Source organism: Aspergillus ambiguus (assembly GCF_047715705.1).
Source record: "Aspergillus ambiguus strain CBS 117.58 unplaced genomic scaffold BDV59scaffold_6, whole genome shotgun sequence".
Lineage (NCBI taxonomy): Eukaryota > Fungi > Ascomycota > Eurotiomycetes > Eurotiales > Aspergillaceae > Aspergillus > Aspergillus ambiguus.
In genome coordinates this window covers 967896-987541 of record NW_027395519.1, presented here as the reverse complement: position 1 = coordinate 987541, position 19646 = coordinate 967896, and the positions used below count along the sequence as shown (strand labels likewise).

The following is a 19646-nucleotide window of genomic DNA, read 5'->3' as shown; positions in this document are numbered from 1 at the left end:
GCATTCAACCCAGCCATTCCGCCGCCGTTGACCGGGGCAGGAGTGTGTGGCATCGCAAGAGGAAGCGACTGGCGGGGTGGGTTTGGCATGTTGTCCGCAGCGGGGTTGGAAAAGGCACCGCCCTGGCCAGGATTGCTCCCGGCCATACCCGTGTTGTGGTTCATAGACATCGCCGCCTCGTCGAACGCCCGATTCAGGTGCTCGAGCTGAGGGTCCAGAGAGGGATTGGCAGCACTGGGGGGCTGAGGATCGTCTTCAAAATGAAGTTCTGGTGTTTCGACACCCAGAACCTCCTTTCGGAATTTCTCAAGGTCACGACGAGTAACGTGGGTAGAGCGACGACGATGCCCACGCACGAAAGGTGCCTTGGAAGCGGCTTCTGTTGAGGCGTCGATGGTGACGGATCGAGGACGAGCGCTGGGAGGTGGGTTGGAGTCGATAGGATGGAGAACAGGAGGAGGATCGAAGGCGGGGAGAGAGGACGAGGTTGAGGGCGAAGGAGAAGAAGCTGAAGAAGCGGCAGGGAGAGACGCGGAGATGTCACCAAAACAGCCAAGCGCCGGAGCTTCGGAAGCTGAGCTCCGAGCGGCAGCATCGGTGATTGGGGGACGAGGGGAATCCTCCATCTTCACCAGGAACTGGTTGGCGATGGAGGAGAGAAGATGCACACGAGTGAATTGACCGGGTAAAGAAATGAAGTTGCTGCAGCTCTAGCAGGAGGCTGTCTGGATTGCTCTTCCCACCTCGTCCCGTCACTGGTACCTGCTGGACTGGCCGCTGCAGTGGAAACTCTTCCGGGTTTTTCCTCTGCCCCTTGCACACAGCCAGAAACAGAAAATAACAATAACAATAACAACACAACATCAATAATAATAATAGGATCAACTGTACGGTTTCTCTCGGAAAGCCCTCGGGTCCATCTACCCTACATGGTGGAAAATCAAAACGCCTGCTGTGCGACCCAGCGTCAGGCAGCGGTTATACCATCACTACTCTCTTCGTCATGACGACTTGCACTGATATTCTTCTCTGGTTCGTCCGGGATTCTTCTCTGTTTTTACTCTCGCCATTTCTTTTTTTAGACCGCGATCATCCCTGGCTTTTTAATATATCCGTCTTCCCCATTCAAGCCATGTCAAATAGAGTCTCGAGTTGTTCGTCCGATCCCGGGAGTGGGTACGATGGCTGATCCGCGTGGGAATCGCGCTTTCTCTTATTGCTCTGGTGGATTCGGCCTCCGACACGCGCAACCAGCATTCTCATCTTCTCCAACTCCTGTACCAGCTCCCCGTCGCGAGTGACAAGGTTGGGTTGGATATTTTCCTGCGGATTCTGGAATGGTTCAAGAAGACGCTCCAGGCGTTGCAACTGGTCCAGGCGACGCTGCCGTTGCTGTCGGCGGTGGTCCAATTCCATCAGTCTCTCGCGTAATTGCTGGTATCTGTATGACTCTAATCAGCCGGGTAATATTGAAATCCCACTGCGATGACCGGACCTGCGGCGTTCTTCGTCACTTGCAGATTCGTCTGCTAGTTCTACCGGTAGCTGCGTGATATTCCTGGCTGCTGTCAGTACTCACTTCGATGGACGCAGTCCGAACAAAGAGGCCCGCACATATGACTCGACAGGTCCACGGACTTGGGAACCCCTCTTTCGAGGGAATTCTGATCGCGCGCCGCTTGGATCACCGAAGACCAGTACAGGCTGGCGATTTGTTGTGCAACATGCTGGATCGCCTGGGAGGAATAGACGATGCGATTATGCTGCTTTAGAGATGCATTCACTGTGGTTGCGCGCGTTAGTGTTAGTACTGAAACGAACTGAAGGTACGGCGTAAAGGGATTCGGACATTTCTGCAAAGCATCCCCCACCACCTTATCACTCAGGTCCTCTTCTTCCGTGCGCTCTGCAACATAGTTTCTCCAATCCTCAGGCGCATTGAGGCTCTCCGAGAGAATCCGCACCTGCGCCCTAATAAAGGAAGATTTCAGTTCGGAGACGGTGCGAGTCGAGTCCATTGCCCCATCGCGAAACCATCGTCTGCTTCCCGAACGCGAGATGATGGATGCACTTGGCGCGTGCGACAACGGACTATCGATAACGATGGCACGTGACCCCTCGTCGCCCACGTTGATCGTTGGCGAGATGGAACATCCATTCTGTGGCAGCCTTTCTGACAAAAAGACTGAAGAGCCATGCTGAGATGGACTCGACAACCCACATCGCTCATGCTTACACTCCTGACTTGGTCCCCCGACAGATGAAGGGCTTCCTCGGTCGCTGATTGTTTGACAACTGCGCTCGCTCGGTGTACAACTAACCTCGGCAATCCGCTTACCCAGTCCAGTTGTTACTCCGCAAAAGCGCCTCGACCAACAAATACCAGCTTCCACCCCGTACGCCGCAGATCTGCTTCACTTTTGCAGTATCGCGTCCCTGAACAAGCCTCGTTATCGAACATCCAATTCGACTGGGTATCCTGACGCAAGGAGCTACGGGCGATGGCAGAGAACAAACGGCCTCTGGGCCTACTTTTCGACATCGGGGGTGTTTGTGTAAGACCCCAGAATCTACCTTAAACCGTACACAATTAACTGAAATCCAACAGGTAGTTTCGCCCTTCCAGGCCATCCTAGACTATGAGATCGCCAACAACATTCCCCCGGGCTGGGTGAACTTCAGCATTTCCCGAACATCCCCCCACGGCAACTGGCACAAGCTCGAGCGCGGCGAGATCCCAATGGACGCTGCCTTCTTCGCCGGATTCAACGCCGACCTCAGGAACGCCGACCTGTGGAAACAGTTCCACGAAAGGCTTCAGAAAACGAAGCCGGCCGGTACTTCAACGCCGGTCCCTCCGCTGCCCGTGATTGACGCAGAGTTTCTGTTCTGGGAGATGATGCGGATATCCCGACAGCCCGATCCCTACATGGCTCCCGCGTTGCAGAAACTCAAGGATTCCGGCCTTTTCGTCTTGGGGGCGCTGTCGAACACGGTCAAGTTCCCGCCCGACCACCCATACAACACGGACACTAGTGGGGTGCGCAGTCAGTTCGACTTCTTCATCTCCTCAGCGCATACGGGGCTCCGGAAGCCGGAGCCGAGAATATACGAGGTTGCGATCCAGAAGATGGATGCCATCGCGAAGCAGAGAGGCTTGCCGGGAATGAGCCCATCCGACATCGTCTTCCTCGACGACATCGGCGAGAACTTGAAATGGGCGAAGAAATCCGGGTTGAGAACACTCAAGGTCACCCTGGGACAGACTCGGGATGCGGTCAAGGAGTTAGAGAGAATCACTGGGCTTCAATTGTTGGAGGGCCAGGATAAGGCCATGCTATAGATGACCCGGAAGCGGATGTGATTTTTACAGATAGATATCCGGGTAGAAGAGTTCGAAACATTATGTTATAGAGGATATGCCCGTAAGCTGAGTTGTCTGTTGGGAATTCGTACAATGGTGCGGAGTACTTTGTAGTTCCAAAGTAATCTTACTGTGGTTGGCTCCGCCCGCCACTCGTCGCCAACCCCAGTTCGGCGCTGGGATGCAACTCCCGCTAAGCGAAAGGCTTCCACAAAAGCGGCCCACGAATTTCCCTCCCTTCTTTCTTTTCCAGCCCACGTCGACAACCCGGTCCTCAACCAGCGGCATCAGTCAAAATGGTGAGTTTTACTGCCATTCCACCGGATTGACAACCTCTTGGGTTGTTGCAATCCTTCTACCGGAATTTTCCTGTTCTCTGAGGGGCTTTTCTCAGCCCACCAGATGATCAGCGAAACGGGTCTTTGCAAGATGCTTCGGTGGAAATTTCTGAAGCGCAAATTGCTGACTCGGATATCTATCTTGTAGGCCTTCCACAAGACAGTCAAGAACGACGCGTACTACAGGTGAGTCAAAATCTTTCCGCTCTCAGTGAGACTGCCATACTAATCCCCCTCCTCCAGTCGCTACCAGACCAAGTACCGCCGTCGCAGAGAGGGAAAGACCGACTACTACGCCCGTAAGCGCCTGATCACCCAGGCCAAGAACAAGTACAACGCTCCCAAGTACCGTCTCGTCGTGCGCTTCACCAACCGCGACATCATCACCCAGATCGTCTACTCTGAGATCTCCGGTGACAAGGTCTTCGCCAGCGCCTACTCCCACGAGCTCAAGCGCTATGGCATCACCAACGGTCTGACCAACTGGGCTGCCGCCTACGCCACCGGTCTCCTCCTTGCCCGCCGTACCCTCTCCAAGCTCGGCCTGGACAAGGACTTCACCGGTGTCGAGGAGGCCGATGGTGAGTACAACCTCACCGAGGCCGTCGAGACCGAGGACGGCGAGAGCCGCCGCCCCTTCAAGGCTTTCCTTGATGTCGGTCTGGCCCGTACCTCCACTGGTGCCCGTGTCTTCGGTGCCATGAAGGGTGCCTCCGACGGCGGTATCCTGGTCCCCCACTCCGAGAACCGCTTCCCCGGTTACGACATTGAGACCGAGGAGCTCGACGCCGAGACTCTCCGCAACTACATCTTCGGTGGCCACGTCGCCGAGTACATGGAGACTCTTGCCGACGACGACGAGGAGCGCTTCCGCGGCCAGTTCCACAAGTACACCGAGAACGAGGTCGACGCTGGTGACCTCGAGGAGCTCTACGGCGAGGCCCACAAGGCCATCCGTGAGGACCCCTTCAAGAAGGACGAGGAGGGCCCCAAGAAGTCCAAGGAGGAGTGGAAGGCCGAGAGCAAGAAGTTCCGCCAGAAGAAGCTCTCTCGCGAGGAGCGCAAGGCCCGTGTTGAGCAGAAGATCCGTGAGCTTGCTGCTTAAATGTCCATCGTGCTTGATGCCTAGCTGGGTACGATAGTCAAAAAAACACAAAAGTTTATCTTCTCAGACCAATACCAGAGGGAATAGGCTCTTGTTCTCTTGCCACCTGGCGTTCTCTTTTACTGATATCCCGTTGTAGTCTGATGAACTTACGACTGCTTGTTATTTTGTCCATGGTTTTTACGGAGCAATAATTGGGTGCACAATGGAAATGGATTTGATCATTCGAACTGCTCCGAAAGACCCTAAAATTGTAGTCTGTAGATTAAGAGTTGGTGTTCCGTACGGAATGTACGGAGACTGCGTACGGAATATGTCCTGTGGAGCAATCTGGTGGGCTATGAAATTTTTCCGTAAGTCTTAGCGGTGAGTAACCCCCGAGAGGATTTTGCCCTAAGCTACACCGCCATACAAAGATGGCGCATCGGTTTGTAATGATACGACCCGTAGGATAAGATACCTATGCAGTACCTTAGGTAGTAGTTACTATGTACTTTTGTACTACCTATGTAGGTGAAAGGCACTTTGGCGGTGTTCATCAATGATGCCCGTTTGGGCAATGCACCATGAGACCCGACGGCCTGCAGTCTCCACTAGGCATTTTCACTTCGATTACACATCGATCCTGCCACTGCTCCCGACTCGGAGGTTAACTCAACACCATCAGTGACTCGAGCCGTGGATCAAGGCAGGAAAAGTGGGCAATGTAGTTTGACGGACTCCTGATTTTCGACATTTGAGTTCTCTCCCTTCCATCATCCCTTGAGTTTAAACTCAAGCTTGACCCGACTCCGCCGATTTTAACACGGCATCAACCCAAGACGCGGACCCAATTGTGCGGTAGACTTCCGGGAACCGGATGCACGTCGAATATCTCGTATGTATTCCGAAAAGAAGGGTCTCCATCAAGACAAGAAACGATTCTCGCCAGGATGTCGTCTGGATGTGCTGGCAACCGGAACAAGCTTCTTACGGTCACATATACGGTGTAGAATGGAAAGGCCAAGGAAGAAACTGGTGTCGATCAACGTGTCACCTCTGCCGTTCCCAGCATTTTCCAACAGCCCCCGGCTAGTCGACTGGATCCCTTCTCGCCCGAGGTAATGCACGGTATGACGAATGGGCGAGACGGGATTCCTTGCGTTCGAATCGAGTATCTGGAACCTCTCCATCTGATAGGGTCAAGAGACGATGTTGTCGCCTGGATGGAGCCCAACTACTGGTGCCCTCCAACGAACTAGTCCCCTAGCTTAAACATGGGGCACAGGTGACTTGTGGGGGCGGGCGAATCGACATAGGAGGTAAAATACCAGAAGGGACAGCGTCTTGGAGGGGGGACGAAGGTGGATTTGTGTGGTCTTGGCGACTGTTGTGCGAGGTATACGGACAGTCTGTCCCTATCCACCAGGCGGGTTGAAGAGGAGGAGAAAGAACTCGACTAGTCATCCGAGAGTGCGAGGGGACATGGCTTGAATCATGATGCATGTCTAGGTAGTCAGTCATAAATGATCAGGGTCGGTCCTGCGTACTACGTACCGGCACGACTGGGAATTCCTCCACCAGGAATCCACCCGCCTCCCTCAGCGTCACTGGACCCAACTTTGGATCTACTCTCTTCTTCAACTTAATCATCCCGATCGCCTCGTTGCGCCTTTAACCCTTCCTCTTCCCCCCTCGTCTCTTGCCATCCACTTCCTCGTCTGTCCTCACCCTTTCTCCATCACTCGCCTCATTCCATAATGTCCATCATGCTTCGCCGTCCTCTCACCATGCAGCATTCCCACCGTCACGGTTGGTAATTCTTCGCGGAGAACCACCCCATTTTCTATCCCTCCCCGACATCTGGAGGCGTCTCTCGTCTTGTTCTTCCTTTCTCTCCGACCAAAAGAACCATTTTCCCCGTTTGCTTCGCTCCGACCGGAATCCGTGATCGTTCTCTCCGATCCAGTGGACTATGCACTTGGTTATAATACGATAGGCTCCGTCGCCATCCACATATAACGCCCGATATTTCCTCCCCTACGAACCAACAACCGATCCTATCCCTCTTGATTCTCGAAGACTCCGATTTCAAAATGGAGGGAGTCGAGACCGTCGACGTGAGCTGGCTTCATCACACGCAGAAAGGTAAGACTGCAACCCGCCCGATCGCTTCCGCACCCGCCTTACACCCGCCCGCCACCGATCGACCTCCCGCCCTGCCAACACCCTACTAATCCCAGATGCCACAGACAACCTGTCTCGCTGCAAATCCACCTCTTCGACTGTGAGTGACCGATCAAACCCCGAACCGGAGTCCTCAGTCGCACCCACCGCCAAGCCGGAGGAAAAAGGCTCTCCGCCACTGGGACAAGAGGCCCCCGGTCCTCGCCCCGCCGAGCCCAACCCAGACACCCAACCTCCCAGCGCACCCGCCGAGAAGGATACGAGTAATGGCGACCGAGTCGTCGCGGATGGCAAATCGCCGGGGCCGTCCCCGGTGCCCCAGAGAAGCGCGCCAAAGCCCATTGGCGGGAGAAGGAATTCCTGGATCTCCAGCATCAGTTCCAAGTTCTCGTCGGGATCGACGCCCCCGTCGCAATCCAACCTGAAGGCCCAGCCGACGCTCAAAGCCACCTCGCCCGTCTCCAAGCTCGATTCGCATAACCCGTTCGGGGCCGCGTATTCCCCCAAGGACAAGGAGGAGGAGAAAAAGGAAGAGCCCAGCAGCTCCGTCACCTCGACGTCCCCACGAGGCCCTTCTTTCTTGCAGAATGCCTTTCGGAAGCTGTCGTCCGCGGGCTCGGGGGGAGGAGCCGGCCGGTTGGCCCCCAATGGCGCTGTCTGCCAGCGTCGCGTGATGAACATCGACCAGGGTCGGGACCGATGTAAGGTTCCCGATCTGGACCAGGCGAAGTTGCGGCGGGTGGCCTTTTGCGTGGACGTCGAGATTGCGGGCATATCGCACCGGGAGTCGTCCGAAGAGGAAAGCCCTCCTGGTAACAGTAGGCGACGCCTTGTCCCGGATCTGAGCGGCCAGAAGGTGAAACGCTCCAACTCTAAGGGCAAGGAGAAAGATGAAGCTTCTGCTTTGAAACATCCTCAAGCCGCCGTCGCCGAGAAGGAGAAGCGGGGCCAAGAGAATGTCCCCTCTGGCAAGGGCGCCGGCGCGCCGGAGACACCGCCAGCGGAGACTAGGACGAATGGCGAAGGAAAAGAGCCTACGCGAAAGCAGGAAAGGAAGAAACGCTCCGAAGAGGAAAGAAAGGAACGGAGGGAAAGAAAACGAAGGCTGGCCGAGGCGAATGGCTCGATTCCTCTCCAACTGACTGGAGAGGACCATGAAGAGGAGAACCGACCCGCCACGTCAGGTGTACCGCGCTCTAAAACACAAAGCCAGCCAACCACTGACCCGGTTCGAATCTATCGGCGTTGCTGTCAGCTACGGGAGACGCCGGTGTTGAAGAGGATCGTGGATGAGATCTCTTCTCCATCATCGACTCTAGCGGAGTCCCCTGGCACCGTTGGTGTCCTGGACCTTACCAATTTTCCCATGACGTACGAAGATATCGCCACCTTCAGCGACTGGCTGGCTGTCGTGCCTGTTCGAAAACTCATCTTGGAGAACTGTGCGTTGAATGACGCTTCAGCACGAGCCATTCTTGCTGCGCTCCTTTCCACCAAGACCGTGGAACAAATGCGGCGGAGGCGCAGGAAAGCAAAGAAGTGCGACCCTCAACAGTTGGCGAACGAAGAAAGATACAGCGTCATCGAAAAGCTGTCTTTGAAGAACAATCCCAAGATCAGTAAGGAGGGCTGGCGCCATATCTCTCTTTTCCTGCATCTTGCAAAGTCCTTGAAAGCCATCGACCTATCGGGCATTCCGTTCCCTAAGGGGATCCTAGAAACCAATGATTCAACTGCGCCCGCGAAACAGCTAACTGGTGGCACCAGCGCTCCGCTTGACGTCGCAGACGTCTTTGCCAATTCGCTCCGTGAGCGTTTTGGGGGTGATCACCTTGAGGAGCTGCTTCTCAGTGAATGTCACCCCAGTACGGAAGATGTCAGGAAGATCTGCAATGCGGCTGCCGCGGTTGGCTTGAGGAGACTCGGATTTGCCAATAACGAGCTCACAAGGGAGGGTCTGGAGCATGTCGTCTATTACCTTCAGTCTGGCAAATGCGAAGGGCTCGATCTGGGCGGTAACCCGATCAGGGACGATCTGGACCTGATCACATCAAACATTGAGAGGGAGCTGCCACTGTATGCCCTGAGCTTGGCGGATTGCTCTCTAACCCCTTCCACTATCTACCCTTTGCTTCAAGGATTGTCCCGCTTATTCAATCTCCGGTTCATTGATTTCTCCCATAATCCCGAGCTCTTCTCCTCACAGCCGGATGCCCTGGCGACCTTCAGACGGTTCTTGCCGAAGATGCCATCGCTGAAGCGTATCCACTTGGCTGATGTGAACTTGTCTGCGGACCATGCAATCGCCCTTGCGGAGGTCCTTCCCGAATGCCCCATCTTGTGCCACCTGAATATACTGGAAAACCCTTCCATCAAGAGTCTGGCTTCGGCAACGGACCCTGCAGACCAGGAGGAAGCTTGTGCCGTTTACGCATCATTGATGGCCGCTGTTCGCGTATCACGGACGATGATCGCCGTCGATATTGAAGTTCCAAGCGCAGAGAACAACGAAGTCGTCAAAGCTTTAGCATCCCAAATTGTGGCGTATTCCCTGCAGAACCTCGAGCGGAACGCTATTGAGGCGGAGCTGTCCGAACCGGTTGACTCGTCGGCCGCGCGGGCGACTGTTCCTGTACCTGAGATATTGCAGCACATCGTCGGCAGCAGTATTGGCGATGAAATATGTGAAGACGACGACGATCCTGCTCCTGATGAGGATTATGTCATTGGAGGAACTGGTGTTGTCAAAGCCCTGGGCGTTTGTCTCGGTAATCTCGACCAGGGCATGCCAGGAGATGTTTCTGGTCCGCCTAGTGGCACTACAACACCTAGACATAGGAAGTCACGGTCGTACGTGACGAAACGGCCTCGCGACATGTCAAAGAACTTGTTGGAATCGGCTCGAAACATTCGCATTCGCATTCAGTCTGCTCTTGTTCGTGAAGACAAGGCGGGTAACGATTCTAATTACCGTATGTGGATGAAGAAGCTCCCTCTCAGAATCCTTCTCTGGGGATGATGCTAACTCAAATCGTGCTTTAGGTCGTCTCCAGTTCCTGGATATCACTTTACAGCGTATGATCCAGCGATTCGAGGACGAATACCCAGAGACCCGCGTCGCTCTGCCACCTGTGAAGACCAACCAAGAGACTTCTTCGCAAAACTCTGGAGAGGATGATGCAAATGGTGCGCCCGCCTATGGGACCACGCTGGTCATGGGCCAGCCTGGCGATGAAGTTGCCATCGACGACGAGGACACGGATCAGTATGCTCTCCGTCTATCACGGGCGAGTTCGATAACATCGCTGCATTCGAGGGCGATGACCTCGGAAGAAGGCCACGTGCATCGTCTTGGACAAAACCTCCGCCGCGATTTCCTCAATCCATCTATGGACCCTACCGAGGATGATGACTCGTCGCTTTCCTTTGACGACTCCCATGTCACAGCTCTCCGAGAGAAGCTTGACCGGCTGCATGAGGAGCAGACGCGGTCGCACTTTGAGAGCGTGGGAGCCGACAAGGCGTTTGAAGAGCTGGGCTCCACCGTTGAAGAGCTCTGGGCAATCCAAAGACAGGATTCGGAGGCGTTTGAACGCTTCAGGCAGAGTCAGATTGCCGCTCAGATCAACAGTGGGAAGAGACCGGCCTCTAGTTCTGGCAACGAGACGAAACCGACTGCTCCGTAGTGACTATTGCCTCGCTGCGGACTTGGGATTATGTTATGTTGAAGATTATAGCCTCTGTTTCCATTCCGGATATATTATATTTTTTTTTTTACCAAGCTGTCTAATCGTGACTCAAACGGAGTTTTCCTGTGTATTCTAAGTTTTTCTTGCATCTGCTTTGGTAGATGGGGTCTCTATATCGACCATTTTGTGTATACCTATGGGGGACTTACAGAGTTTGTATAAATTGATGATATGCATGCTTAGTCGTGGTCCGGGGTATTCCTCGGCTCCAGAAAACCGGGGAAGTTCACATGCCAACCCGCTTCGCCCCAACGTCATCCATCGTCTCCCTCCCCCTTCTATTCCGTTTCTTCCCACCCCATCTCTCTCCTCCCACTCCGCATATCTCCACACATCAACTCTTCTCGGTCATCGTGCCGGTCATGTTCGCCTTCGTCGACTCTGGCTAAGATCGGTGTTTAGACCTCCCTGTCACGATGGCTGCTCAGTCGAAACTACTCCCCCCCGAACGCTCCATCCGGCACATCCTCTCCCGCCTCACTTCTCTATACCTCCGTCATCGCAAGCAAATCTCGCGCACAGTATATCTTGCCTTCTTCGCTGCGCTGGCCAAGCGCATCCATAATGCCATCTCCGAGCAGAAGGCAGCATCCCAGCACCAGGTGGAGCTGCGGAGACGGCCCGGGACCAGCAGCCTGGGCGAAGACAGCGAGCGGCCGCGCAAGAAAGTCGGCGTCAACCGGGAATTCTTCACCCATCTTCTGCGTCTGCTGAAGATTGTGATCCCCGGTTGGCGAAGCAAGGAGCTACGGTTGCTCTTCGGACACAGCGTCTTCCTGGTGCTTCGGACGCTGCTCAGTCTGTATGTCGCCGAGCTCGATGGAAGGCTCGTCAGTAACTTGGTGCGAGGGAAGGGGAAGGACTTCCTTCTGGGTCTGGTCTGGTGGATGATCGTTGCGGTCCCCGCAACATTCACAAACTCCATGGTACGTACGCTACTAGTCTGTTTCGAGGAGTGTTGGAACTACGATGCTGACTCTGGCTCAGCTCTCATACCACCAGTGCAGGCTCGCTCTCAGCTACCGGAAACGCTTGACAGACCACATACACGAGAAGTACCTAAATAACATGACTTTCTACGCCATCTCAGCGCTGGACGACCGCATCAAGAACCCCGACCAGCTGATCACGGTCGACGTCTCCCGGTTCTCCGACAGTCTGGCGGAGCTCTATTCCAACCTCGCAAAGCCCGTCCTCGACATGGCCATCTACAACTATTCCCTCTCCAAGAACGTAGGCGGCGAGGGACTCTTCATCATGAGCCTTCTCGTGCAGCTGTCTGCGAATGTCATGCGCGCCCTGACGCCTCCCTTCGGCAGATACGTCGCGGACGAAGCTCGGTTAGAAGGCGAGTTCCGCTTCCTTCACTCGAGACTCATCGACTACAGCGAAGAAATCGCTCTGTACCACGGCCACGAGGCCGAAAAGGACACCCTGGACAAGGGTTACTTCACGCTAATCAAACACGTCAACCGCATCTTGCGGAGACGTCTCTACCACGGCTTCATGGAAGACTTTGTTATCAAGTACTTCTGGGGCGCCATGGGCTTAGTCCTATGCAGCATCCCCGTCTTCTTCCGCATCCCGGGACAGATCACCCAGACGATGGGCGACCGCACCGAGAGTATGTACCCTCCCGCTCCCCATAAAAGCAGACAGCTAACAGCACACAGGCTTCGTGACCAACCGCCGGATGCTCCTCTCCTCATCAGACGCCTTCGGCCGACTGATGTTCTCGTACAAGGAGATCTCGGAGCTCGCCGGCCACACAGCGCGAGTGTCCTCGCTCCTCGAGGTGATGGACGACCTGCTGGCGGGCCGGTTCGAGAAGAAGCTCGTGTCGTCGGCGTCGATCGAGGAGAACGCCGCGGTGCTCTCGGGCCGGGGAGTCGTGGAGGAGAGCGACTCGATCGAGTTCACCGACGTGCCGATCGTGTCGCCGAACGGCGACGTGCTGGTGCGACAACTGTCGTTCACCGTGCATCCCGGCGAGCACCTGCTGATCGTGGGCCCCAACGGGTGCGGGAAGTCGTCGCTGTTCCGCATCCTGGGCGGGCTGTGGCCCGTCTACGGCGGCGTGGTGCGCAAGCCGCGCTTCGACGAGATCTTCTACATCCCGCAGCGGCCGTACCTGTCGCGCGGCACGCTCCGCCAGCAGGTCATCTACCCGGACGGGGTGCGCGAGATGCGCGCCAAGGGCGTCACCGACGCCGACCTGTACGAGATCCTCTCCATCGTGGAGATCGCGGGCGTCGTCGACCGGCCCGGCGGCTGGGACGCCGAGGAGGAGTGGCGCGATGTGCTCTCCGGCGGCCTGCAGCAGCGCATCGCCATGGCACGGCTCTTCTACCACCGCCCCAAGTACGCCATCCTGGATGAGTGCACCTCGTCCGTCACCCTCGAGATCGAACGCGTCATGTATGAGACGGCCAAGAAGCTCGGTACCACCCTGATGACCGTCTCGCACCGCCGTAGTCTCTGGCAGTATCATCGGAAGATCCTGCAGTTTGACGGGCAGGGTCATTATATCTTCACCAACCTGGATTGGGAGAAACGGTTGCAGCTGGAAGAGTAAGTGGTTTTTTGAGTTTGTTGATATGGTCTTCCTGTGCTGACTGGTCAATCTACAGCGAGAAAGAAGAGCTGGATCTTCATCTCCGTGCCGTGCCGGAGCTACAACGACGGGTGGCTGAGTTGAGTGCCTCGTGATGCGCTGGGGGATAGAGATGTCATTTGCTACGGGTTGTGTGAGTATACACTGGTCACGGGACATCCATGGTCTGCGTGTTTCCGAGCACTGGATAGATCTAATTGTACATTTAGCGTTGCTCTGGTTCTTGTCTCATGTGTTAACATAGAGTCTTATGTGACACCTAGCCATGAATGAAATTAACGATGCAATATCCATCACATTTGTACTGCAACTTGTCCACTGTTGCTTGGAATGCAATATTAGGAATCAATTACAGGAACTATGAATAGACAAACACAACGGTAATGAATGCAACCAAGGAAATAACATGAGCCTGTAGGACCAAGGCCAAATCTGGTTAATCCTCCACGACAAGCGGCTCAACGTTCCAGATGCTATCGGCATACTCCCCAATCACACGATCGGTCGAGAAGAATCCCATGCGCGCAACACTGGTGATGGATTTGATGATCCATTCGTCCCGGTCCCGGAAGGCATCATCGATGATATTGTGAGTGGTAATGTACGAGTTGAAGTCATCAGAAACAAGGTAGTAATCGCCATGTTCGGCAATGGACGCGATGAGGGCAGAGAAATCGCCTGGATTTCCAAACATGCCACCGCGGATTGCGTCGAAGACTTTGGCCAGATCGGGATCGAGCTGGAAGTCGCCATAGAAGTGTCGGTGACGGAGGTCTTCAACATCCTCGGCCAGGTTTCCAAAGAGGAAGATGTTGTTTTCGCTGATCTCGCGCGTGATCTCGATCTGTGTGGGGCATTAGCCAGGGCGAGGACGAAATTCTCGAGGGAACTATTCTTACATTTGCACCGTCGCAAGTTCCAATAATAAGACCACCATTGAGAACAAACTTCATGTTGCTTGTTCCACTGCCCTCGGTACCGGCAGTCGAGATGTGTTCGCTGATATCCGAGGCAGGACAAATGATCTCTGCCTTACTGACATTGTAATCCTGGATGAAAATGACTTTCAGGAGGTCTCCCACATCAGGGTCGTTGTTGACGACCGACGCAACATTATTAATAAGGTGGATGATAGCCTTTGCCATCCAGTATCCAGGTGCGGCTTTACCACCGATGACTGAGACCCGAGGGAGCACTTTCTTCTTCTCTTCTGGGGTCATGGACTTGATAGTGAGGTAGCGATGGATGACACCAAAAATATTGAGTTGCTGGCGCTTGTATTCGTGGATGCGTTTCACTTGAATGTCAAACAGGGCTGTTGGGTTCACGCTGTAGCCAGTAGTGTCCTTGATGTATTTGGCCAGGCGGACTTTATTCGACGTTTTGATCTCTTCCCATTCCTTTCGAAAATCTTTGTCGTCCACAAACCTTTCCAGCTTGTCGAGCTGGGTCAAATCTGTCAAGAACTCATGGCCCCCGAGTTTGGAGGCAATCAGGTCCGACAATCGAGGGTTGGCTTGGTGCAACCAGCGACGGGGAGTGATGCCATTTGTGACGTTGGTAAACTTATCAGGTCCGTAGACTTTCACAAAGTCCTTAAAAAGAGTAGACTTGAGTAGGTCAGAGTGTAGCTCGGCAACGCCGTTGACCTTGTGAGACCCAATGATGGCCAGGTATGCCATCCGCACCATCTTGGGATGTGATTCCTCAATAATGGATACCCGAGATAGCAAGTCTCTTTCGTTCGGGAACCTCTTTTCCACTGACTGCAAGAAGAATAGGTTGATATCATAAATGATCTGCAGGTGGCGTGGAAGAAGGTTTTGCATTAGAGGGACAGACCATTTCTCCGAAGCCTCCGGGAGGACGGTATGGTTGGTGTATCCAAATGTTTTAGTAACTATGTCCCACGCCTTGTCCCACTCCAGGCCCTCGATATCGACAAGGATACGTTGCAGCTCGACTACAGCGAGCGTGGGATGCGTATCGTTGAGCTGGATGGCAACCTGATCGGGAAATTCGCTCCATGTCCGCTTGGTCTTCTTATACCTTCTGACAATATCGTGCAAAGATGCAGCGCACCAGAAGTACTGTTGCTTCAGTCGAAGCTCCTTCCCTCTTTCGAGGTTGTCATTGGGATAGAGGACAGCCGAGATCGTCTCGGCGCGCTGTTGCTCCGCGACTGCACTCTCATAGTCTCCCGCGTTGAATTTCTGGAAGTCGAACTCTCCACTGCTCGCCTTACTCGACCACAGACGAAGATTGTTCGTCGTGCGAGTACCGTAGCCGGGGATTGGAACATCATACGCCACAGCTTGAACAACCTCGCCGTCTTCCCATGAGTTGACTGTTTTGCCATCATCATTCTTGTACTTTCTGACATGGCCGTAGAACTGGATGTCAACCGTGATATCGTGGCGAGGGAATTCCCAAGGGTTGAAATCGAGCCAGTAGTCTGGGACTTCGACCTGGTAGCCGTCGACAATCTCCTGCTTGAAAATGCCATAACGATAGCGAAGGCCGTAGCCCCATGCCGGATAGTTCAGCGTCGCCAAACTATCAAGAAGACAGGCAGCCAGGCGGCCGAGCCCTCCATTTCCGAGGGCAGCATCGTGTTCCTGACCGATGACATCTTCGATCCGGAATCCAAGATCCTTTAGACCCTCTGGCCACATCGTTAGTCCCCGACCGCAGGTTTGGCCAACGATTCACTTACCTCGGGCAGAATCTTTCATGTTCACATTGAGCATCGCATTGTCAAGCGCTCGACCCATCAGAAACTCGAGAGAGAGATCTGTGGGGGTGGTTAGAGAAGCAGACTCTACGAGGGGTCCAAACACAGCAACATACAGTAAACCCTCTTCTGGTCCGCGTAGGTTTGTCGTTGCTGGGTTTTGTTCCATTCGATGATCAGACGGTCCCGGAATGCGAGTGCAGTTCCTGCGTACGCAGCCCTGCAGAATGCTTTAGAAATCGAAAAAAAAAAAAAAAAAGGAGGAGGAAGAATAATCGTACAGTTCATCGCAGTTGTAGAGCGAACGTGCCAAGGTAGTCTCTACATGGCGGACGAGCTCTTTCTGTACGGACTGTGAGAAGAACCATCGATATAGAATCACCAGCTTGGACATACCTCGAATTCGTCCTTGTTTTTAAATCCACTAACGGACTGTGATTCATTGCAGTTAGTGGAAGCTGTCAGTGGACTGTTGAGAACGGGATTGACTTGCATGTTTCCTCCATCTACAAGGCATCCGAATTAGCTGATGTCAATAAGAGCAGAGACGGGAGACAGGGACGTTCGTACGCTTCTCTCAGTGGCTCAGGGATCGTCGCTTCCGCGCTCTTGATTTCACTGGGACCGAGACCAGTGTAGGTACGCTTGTGCTTTGGACGACTGAAGCCGGGGCCCACGGGACCCTGAAGCTCGGAGACGGGAGCACCGACGGAGGGTCTTCTCTCACGACGCTCTTCGGGCATGATGGACGACCGACGGAGAGGCGAGGACGAAGTGGCAGTTGGAAAGGGAGGCGCGGGAGGTATAAAGAGGAAGGAAGCTGTCGAGGGAACAACTTTCCGTGAACGAACGAGAGAAAGGGAGAGGGAGAGGGAGAGAAATAAACTGGAGACAAGGACGATGGCCAGATAAAGAGGGGAGGAGAGGTCATAGCTTCATCCTCCAAGCAGAAAAAATCCGGTATCATGCCTGGTGAAAGAGGGGAATCCCAGCTGGCCCAGCATGTGGTACGAACCACAGGGGGGCGAAAGGTACACGCCCCCGATGACGGTCATGATCGAGCATGCAGCCATGAAACTCTCCACCATTTCCGAGTGTCTAGAACGTCAGCAGGCAGGGGGGATGATTGGATCCCAGCCCGCGGCCTGGTCGGAATGGCGAACAGACAGTGCGGTCATTTCTCTCTGGGGTGAAGAGAGCCGGTGGAAGAGATTGAGGATGGATCCGTTCCTCTTGACGACCGAGAGAGAGGGAACCACGGAATGAGGCCAGGTCGTTATCGATCGCATCGCGAGAGAGAAATGGCGAACCGAAGAAGGATGTTGATGAATCTCTCGAATCCGGCGGATCGATGACGTATACATCCAGCGCCAAGCGGGGAACCTCATGATCACTACAACAGCAGTTCCCCTCCGACAGCCATGTCTCAGACCAAATTAAACAGATATGTAGGTATGGTGTATTAACAGTTAGATCTCTCCCTATAGTACAAGAAGGCAGATATTGATAGTCATACTGACTGCACACGGCATGGTGCTGTCGCCAACCACCACCGTCCCCATACAACCGCTTAGAAGGAGCCACCGCTCTTCTTCGCACCGGGGAAATGTTCCTGGATGGACTCCCAGAAAGGCTGTCCACCCATCTGCATGTCCTCGAATGCCGGGCAGCTCATGTTGAGCAGCGGCACATCCAACGTGTTGGTGATCAGCTCCAGAGGCTCCGCCAGCGTCGAGTACAGACCAGACAGCGCGTTCGGGCTAGCGAACTTCAGGAGCTCGAAGACAAAGCAGAGAAGGTTGTTGCCTTCCAGCAAGTTGGTCAGATTGATGATGCCACCAGTAAGGTCCGACAGGTCAACACCCGCGAAGCTGTCGACTTCTCCCGTGTTACCACCGATGCTGCAAATCTGCGTTAGCCACCTGCCTAAAACAAATCGTCCCGGGATGAAGGAAATTAGAACATCGTTCGGGATCCACCTACCTTCCAAGCTCAGGATACTTCGACACCCAGTCCACCGTGTCCAGGTTCAGTTGCAGCAGACCATAGTCCAGCGGGGTCTTGTACCAGTTCTTCGGGATCCGTTCCCATCCCTCGCGGTAGGTGAGGTTTCCTTCCTGTCCGTAGATACCGTAGAAGTTGCGCACAATCTCCTTGGCTGGGGGGTATGTCAGCGTGCTGACCTCTCAACGGTACCGGATAAAAACTCACTCAGAACACCCTCGGGGTTCTCCTTGGTGTGGTTACGGAAGAGTCGTGCAGGGAAGAGATAGCCGGCGTTACGGGCGATCAGACCAGTCACAGGTCCGTAGTAGAAATCCGGGTTGGTGTTCTTGCTCTGCTCCCAACGGATGCTGGCGCGCTTGGCCATCAGGTCCATGCTGAAGGTGCCGTCCGTGGACATGTTGTACCACTCCATGAACTTGTGCATGTTCAGCCGGTAGTTGTCCCCGGTAACATAAAGGTCGTCACGGGTATTAGAAGAATCGGATTCGATGAAGTTGTGAGAGCCAATCAGTCCCTGGGGCTCGCCTGTATAGTCCGGTCAGTCCGGACATCGTACCGATCTGAGTCGCTGGAGGTACTACTGACCAAGAAGGCCGCCAACGTTATCCAGCAGGTTGTTCACTCCGGTATCACGTCCACCGATAGAGAAGCTGGGATTGAGCGAAAGAGGGTTACCGGTCCAGACAGTGCCCATAACCGCAAGGATGGTTGCGAGATCAACGCCCATACCGTAAACTAGATCATCCAATCGCGTTAGGAACTCCTCGATATGAAGCATACTTCCAGTCATGGAGAGACCAACCCTTGTTAATGGCGCCAATCACTTCGAAGAACTACATCAAGATCAGTGTCTATTCCCTGATCAGATCTTCATGGCCACTGCACATACCGACACCACACCACTACGGGGGATATAGGCATGATTGGCCAGAGCATTGAGACCAGGGCAGGGACCGCGCTGGTCTCCCAATTCCCAGTTGGGAGGTTGAAAGGCATGTTCACCAGTAACTAGTTGCGCCGGTCAGGGAATTATTGCTTGCTCTCCCAGCGAGGTAACATACTATCAATCGGGTCGTTCATCAGACTGAAAAGGAAACGCTTGTCGATTTCACCCCCGTGGTGCGATCCCCTGGCTTGGGCAGCATACGGGCATCCAGACGCGTTGCGGTGGTGTCCCGGATGGCCCTGGCCCATCAACCTGTGCAGATGGTCAGCCGAGGGAAACGCTCCTGCAAGAGTCGCCGGACCCAGCAGGGTCAGCGTCAAAGCAGACGCCCAACCGCCCAACATGATAACAACTGAATTGAAGGAATGACTTTGAACAGAAACAACAGAAAAAAGAGCGGCACTGAGGGCGTGGAGGAATGATTGACTGGCCCTTGATCAAAGACAACGAACGTGAGAAGGAGATGGAAGAAAGATCGGAGCTGCCACTATCGGGAAACGCAGGCGCCTTACTACAAACTAGAATCACTAGATCTATCTGCTGTTCTATGGTTCTACGAAGTAATCTCCGGTGGGATCGACAATGTCCGTTATTAATCCAACACCCCTGAGTTGCTGCCAAAT

The 19646-nt window shown here is 54.3% G+C and overlaps 6 protein-coding genes across 6 annotated transcripts; 3 read left to right on the top strand and 3 right to left on the bottom strand.

The window, feature by feature from the left end:
* Window positions 1–653: 653 nt before the first annotated feature.
* On the bottom strand, window positions 654–2178 carry BDV59DRAFT_173443 (kinetochore subunit FTA4 family protein). Its single transcript, XM_073688898.1, has 4 exons — window positions 1850–2178; window positions 1615–1783; window positions 1496–1558; window positions 654–1441 (listed from the first exon to the last, which is right to left on the bottom strand). The coding sequence occupies exons 1-4, from the start codon at window positions 2016–2018 to the stop codon at window positions 1126–1128; spliced, it is 717 nt and encodes a 238-aa protein (XP_073550685.1). The 5' UTR covers window positions 2019–2178; the 3' UTR covers window positions 654–1125.
* Window positions 2179–2501: 323 nt separating this feature from the next.
* Window positions 2502–4807, top strand: BDV59DRAFT_191760 (60S ribosomal protein uL18; the record flags this gene model as incomplete). The annotated part of the gene is made up of 5 exons (XM_073691944.1): window positions 2502–2555; window positions 2609–3312; window positions 3618–3663; window positions 3851–3888; window positions 3946–4807. 5 exons carry the CDS (start codon window positions 2502–2504, stop codon window positions 4805–4807), a joined length of 1704 nt encoding a protein of 567 aa, XP_073550684.1.
* A 1536-nt stretch (window positions 4808–6343) lies between these two features.
* BDV59DRAFT_173435 (putative cell wall biogenesis protein Mhp1) lies at window positions 6344–10901 on the top strand. The gene is made up of 3 exons (XM_073688897.1): window positions 6344–6934; window positions 7039–9945; window positions 10016–10901. Exons 1-3 carry the CDS (start codon window positions 6883–6885, stop codon window positions 10657–10659), a joined length of 3603 nt encoding a protein of 1200 aa, XP_073550683.1. The 5' UTR covers window positions 6344–6882; the 3' UTR covers window positions 10660–10901.
* Window positions 10902–10977: 76 nt separating this feature from the next.
* Window positions 10978–13772, top strand: BDV59DRAFT_211399 (ATP-binding cassette long-chain fatty acid transporter PXA2). The gene is made up of 4 exons (XM_073695790.1): window positions 10978–11648; window positions 11710–12346; window positions 12396–13293; window positions 13353–13772. The coding sequence occupies exons 1-4, from the start codon at window positions 11139–11141 to the stop codon at window positions 13429–13431; spliced, it is 2124 nt and encodes a 707-aa protein (XP_073550682.1). The 5' UTR covers window positions 10978–11138; the 3' UTR covers window positions 13432–13772.
* glpV (glycogen phosphorylase) lies at window positions 13634–16994 on the bottom strand. Its single transcript, XM_073687277.1, has 8 exons — window positions 16641–16994; window positions 16564–16576; window positions 16467–16502; window positions 16352–16413; window positions 16187–16290; window positions 16053–16130; window positions 14236–16001; window positions 13634–14180 (listed from the first exon to the last, which is right to left on the bottom strand). Exons 1-8 carry the CDS (start codon window positions 16811–16813, stop codon window positions 13773–13775), a joined length of 2640 nt encoding a protein of 879 aa, XP_073550681.1. The 5' UTR covers window positions 16814–16994; the 3' UTR covers window positions 13634–13772.
* A 646-nt stretch (window positions 16995–17640) lies between these two features.
* On the bottom strand, window positions 17641–19367 carry BDV59DRAFT_199891 (peroxidase family protein; the record flags this gene model as incomplete). Its single annotated transcript, XM_073693452.1, has 7 exons — window positions 17641–17971; window positions 18054–18228; window positions 18282–18602; window positions 18663–18812; window positions 18880–18910; window positions 18967–19085; window positions 19139–19367. The coding sequence occupies 7 exons, from the start codon at window positions 19365–19367 to the stop codon at window positions 17641–17643; spliced, it is 1356 nt and encodes a 451-aa protein (XP_073550680.1).
* Between the last annotated feature and the right edge of the window lie 279 nt (window positions 19368–19646).

What these genes read in the sequence shown, in the direction of transcription:
- glpV (XM_073687277.1), bottom strand. Translation starts at nt 16,813, where the DNA reads ATGCCCGAAGAGCGTCGTGAGAGAAGACCCTCCGTCGGTGCTCCCGTC. An exon ending in AAAACAAGGACGAATTCGAG is followed by an intron (nt 16,414 to 16,466) that starts GTATGTCCAAGC and finishes CAGTCCGTACAG; the next exon opens with AAAGAGCTCGTCCGCCATGT. An exon ending in GAACTTGCGACGGTGCAAAT is followed by an intron (nt 14,181 to 14,235) that starts GTAAGAATAGTT and finishes TGCCCCACACAG; the next exon opens with ATCGAGATCACGCGCGAGAT.
- BDV59DRAFT_211399 (XM_073695790.1), top strand. Translation starts at nt 11,139, where the DNA reads ATGGCTGCTCAGTCGAAACTACTCCCCCCCGAACGCTCCATCCGGCAC. An exon ending in CAACATTCACAAACTCCATG is followed by an intron (nt 11,649 to 11,709) that starts GTACGTACGCTA and finishes ACTCTGGCTCAG; the next exon opens with CTCTCATACCACCAGTGCAG. An exon ending in GATGGGCGACCGCACCGAGA is followed by an intron (nt 12,347 to 12,395) that starts GTATGTACCCTC and finishes AACAGCACACAG; the next exon opens with GCTTCGTGACCAACCGCCGG.
- BDV59DRAFT_173435 (XM_073688897.1), top strand. Translation starts at nt 6,883, where the DNA reads ATGGAGGGAGTCGAGACCGTCGACGTGAGCTGGCTTCATCACACGCAG. An exon ending in GCTTCATCACACGCAGAAAG is followed by an intron (nt 6,935 to 7,038) that starts GTAAGACTGCAA and finishes CAGATGCCACAG; the next exon opens with ACAACCTGTCTCGCTGCAAA. An exon ending in GGGTAACGATTCTAATTACC is followed by an intron (nt 9,946 to 10,015) that starts GTATGTGGATGA and finishes ATCGTGCTTTAG; the next exon opens with GTCGTCTCCAGTTCCTGGAT.
- BDV59DRAFT_173443 (XM_073688898.1), bottom strand. Translation starts at nt 2,018, where the DNA reads ATGGACTCGACTCGCACCGTCTCCGAACTGAAATCTTCCTTTATTAGG. An exon ending in GGGGGATGCTTTGCAGAAAT is followed by an intron (nt 1,784 to 1,849) that starts GTCCGAATCCCT and finishes GCGCAACCACAG; the next exon opens with TGAATGCATCTCTAAAGCAG. An exon ending in AGTGACGAAGAACGCCGCAG is followed by an intron (nt 1,442 to 1,495) that starts GTCCGGTCATCG and finishes AGAGTCATACAG; the next exon opens with ATACCAGCAATTACGCGAGA.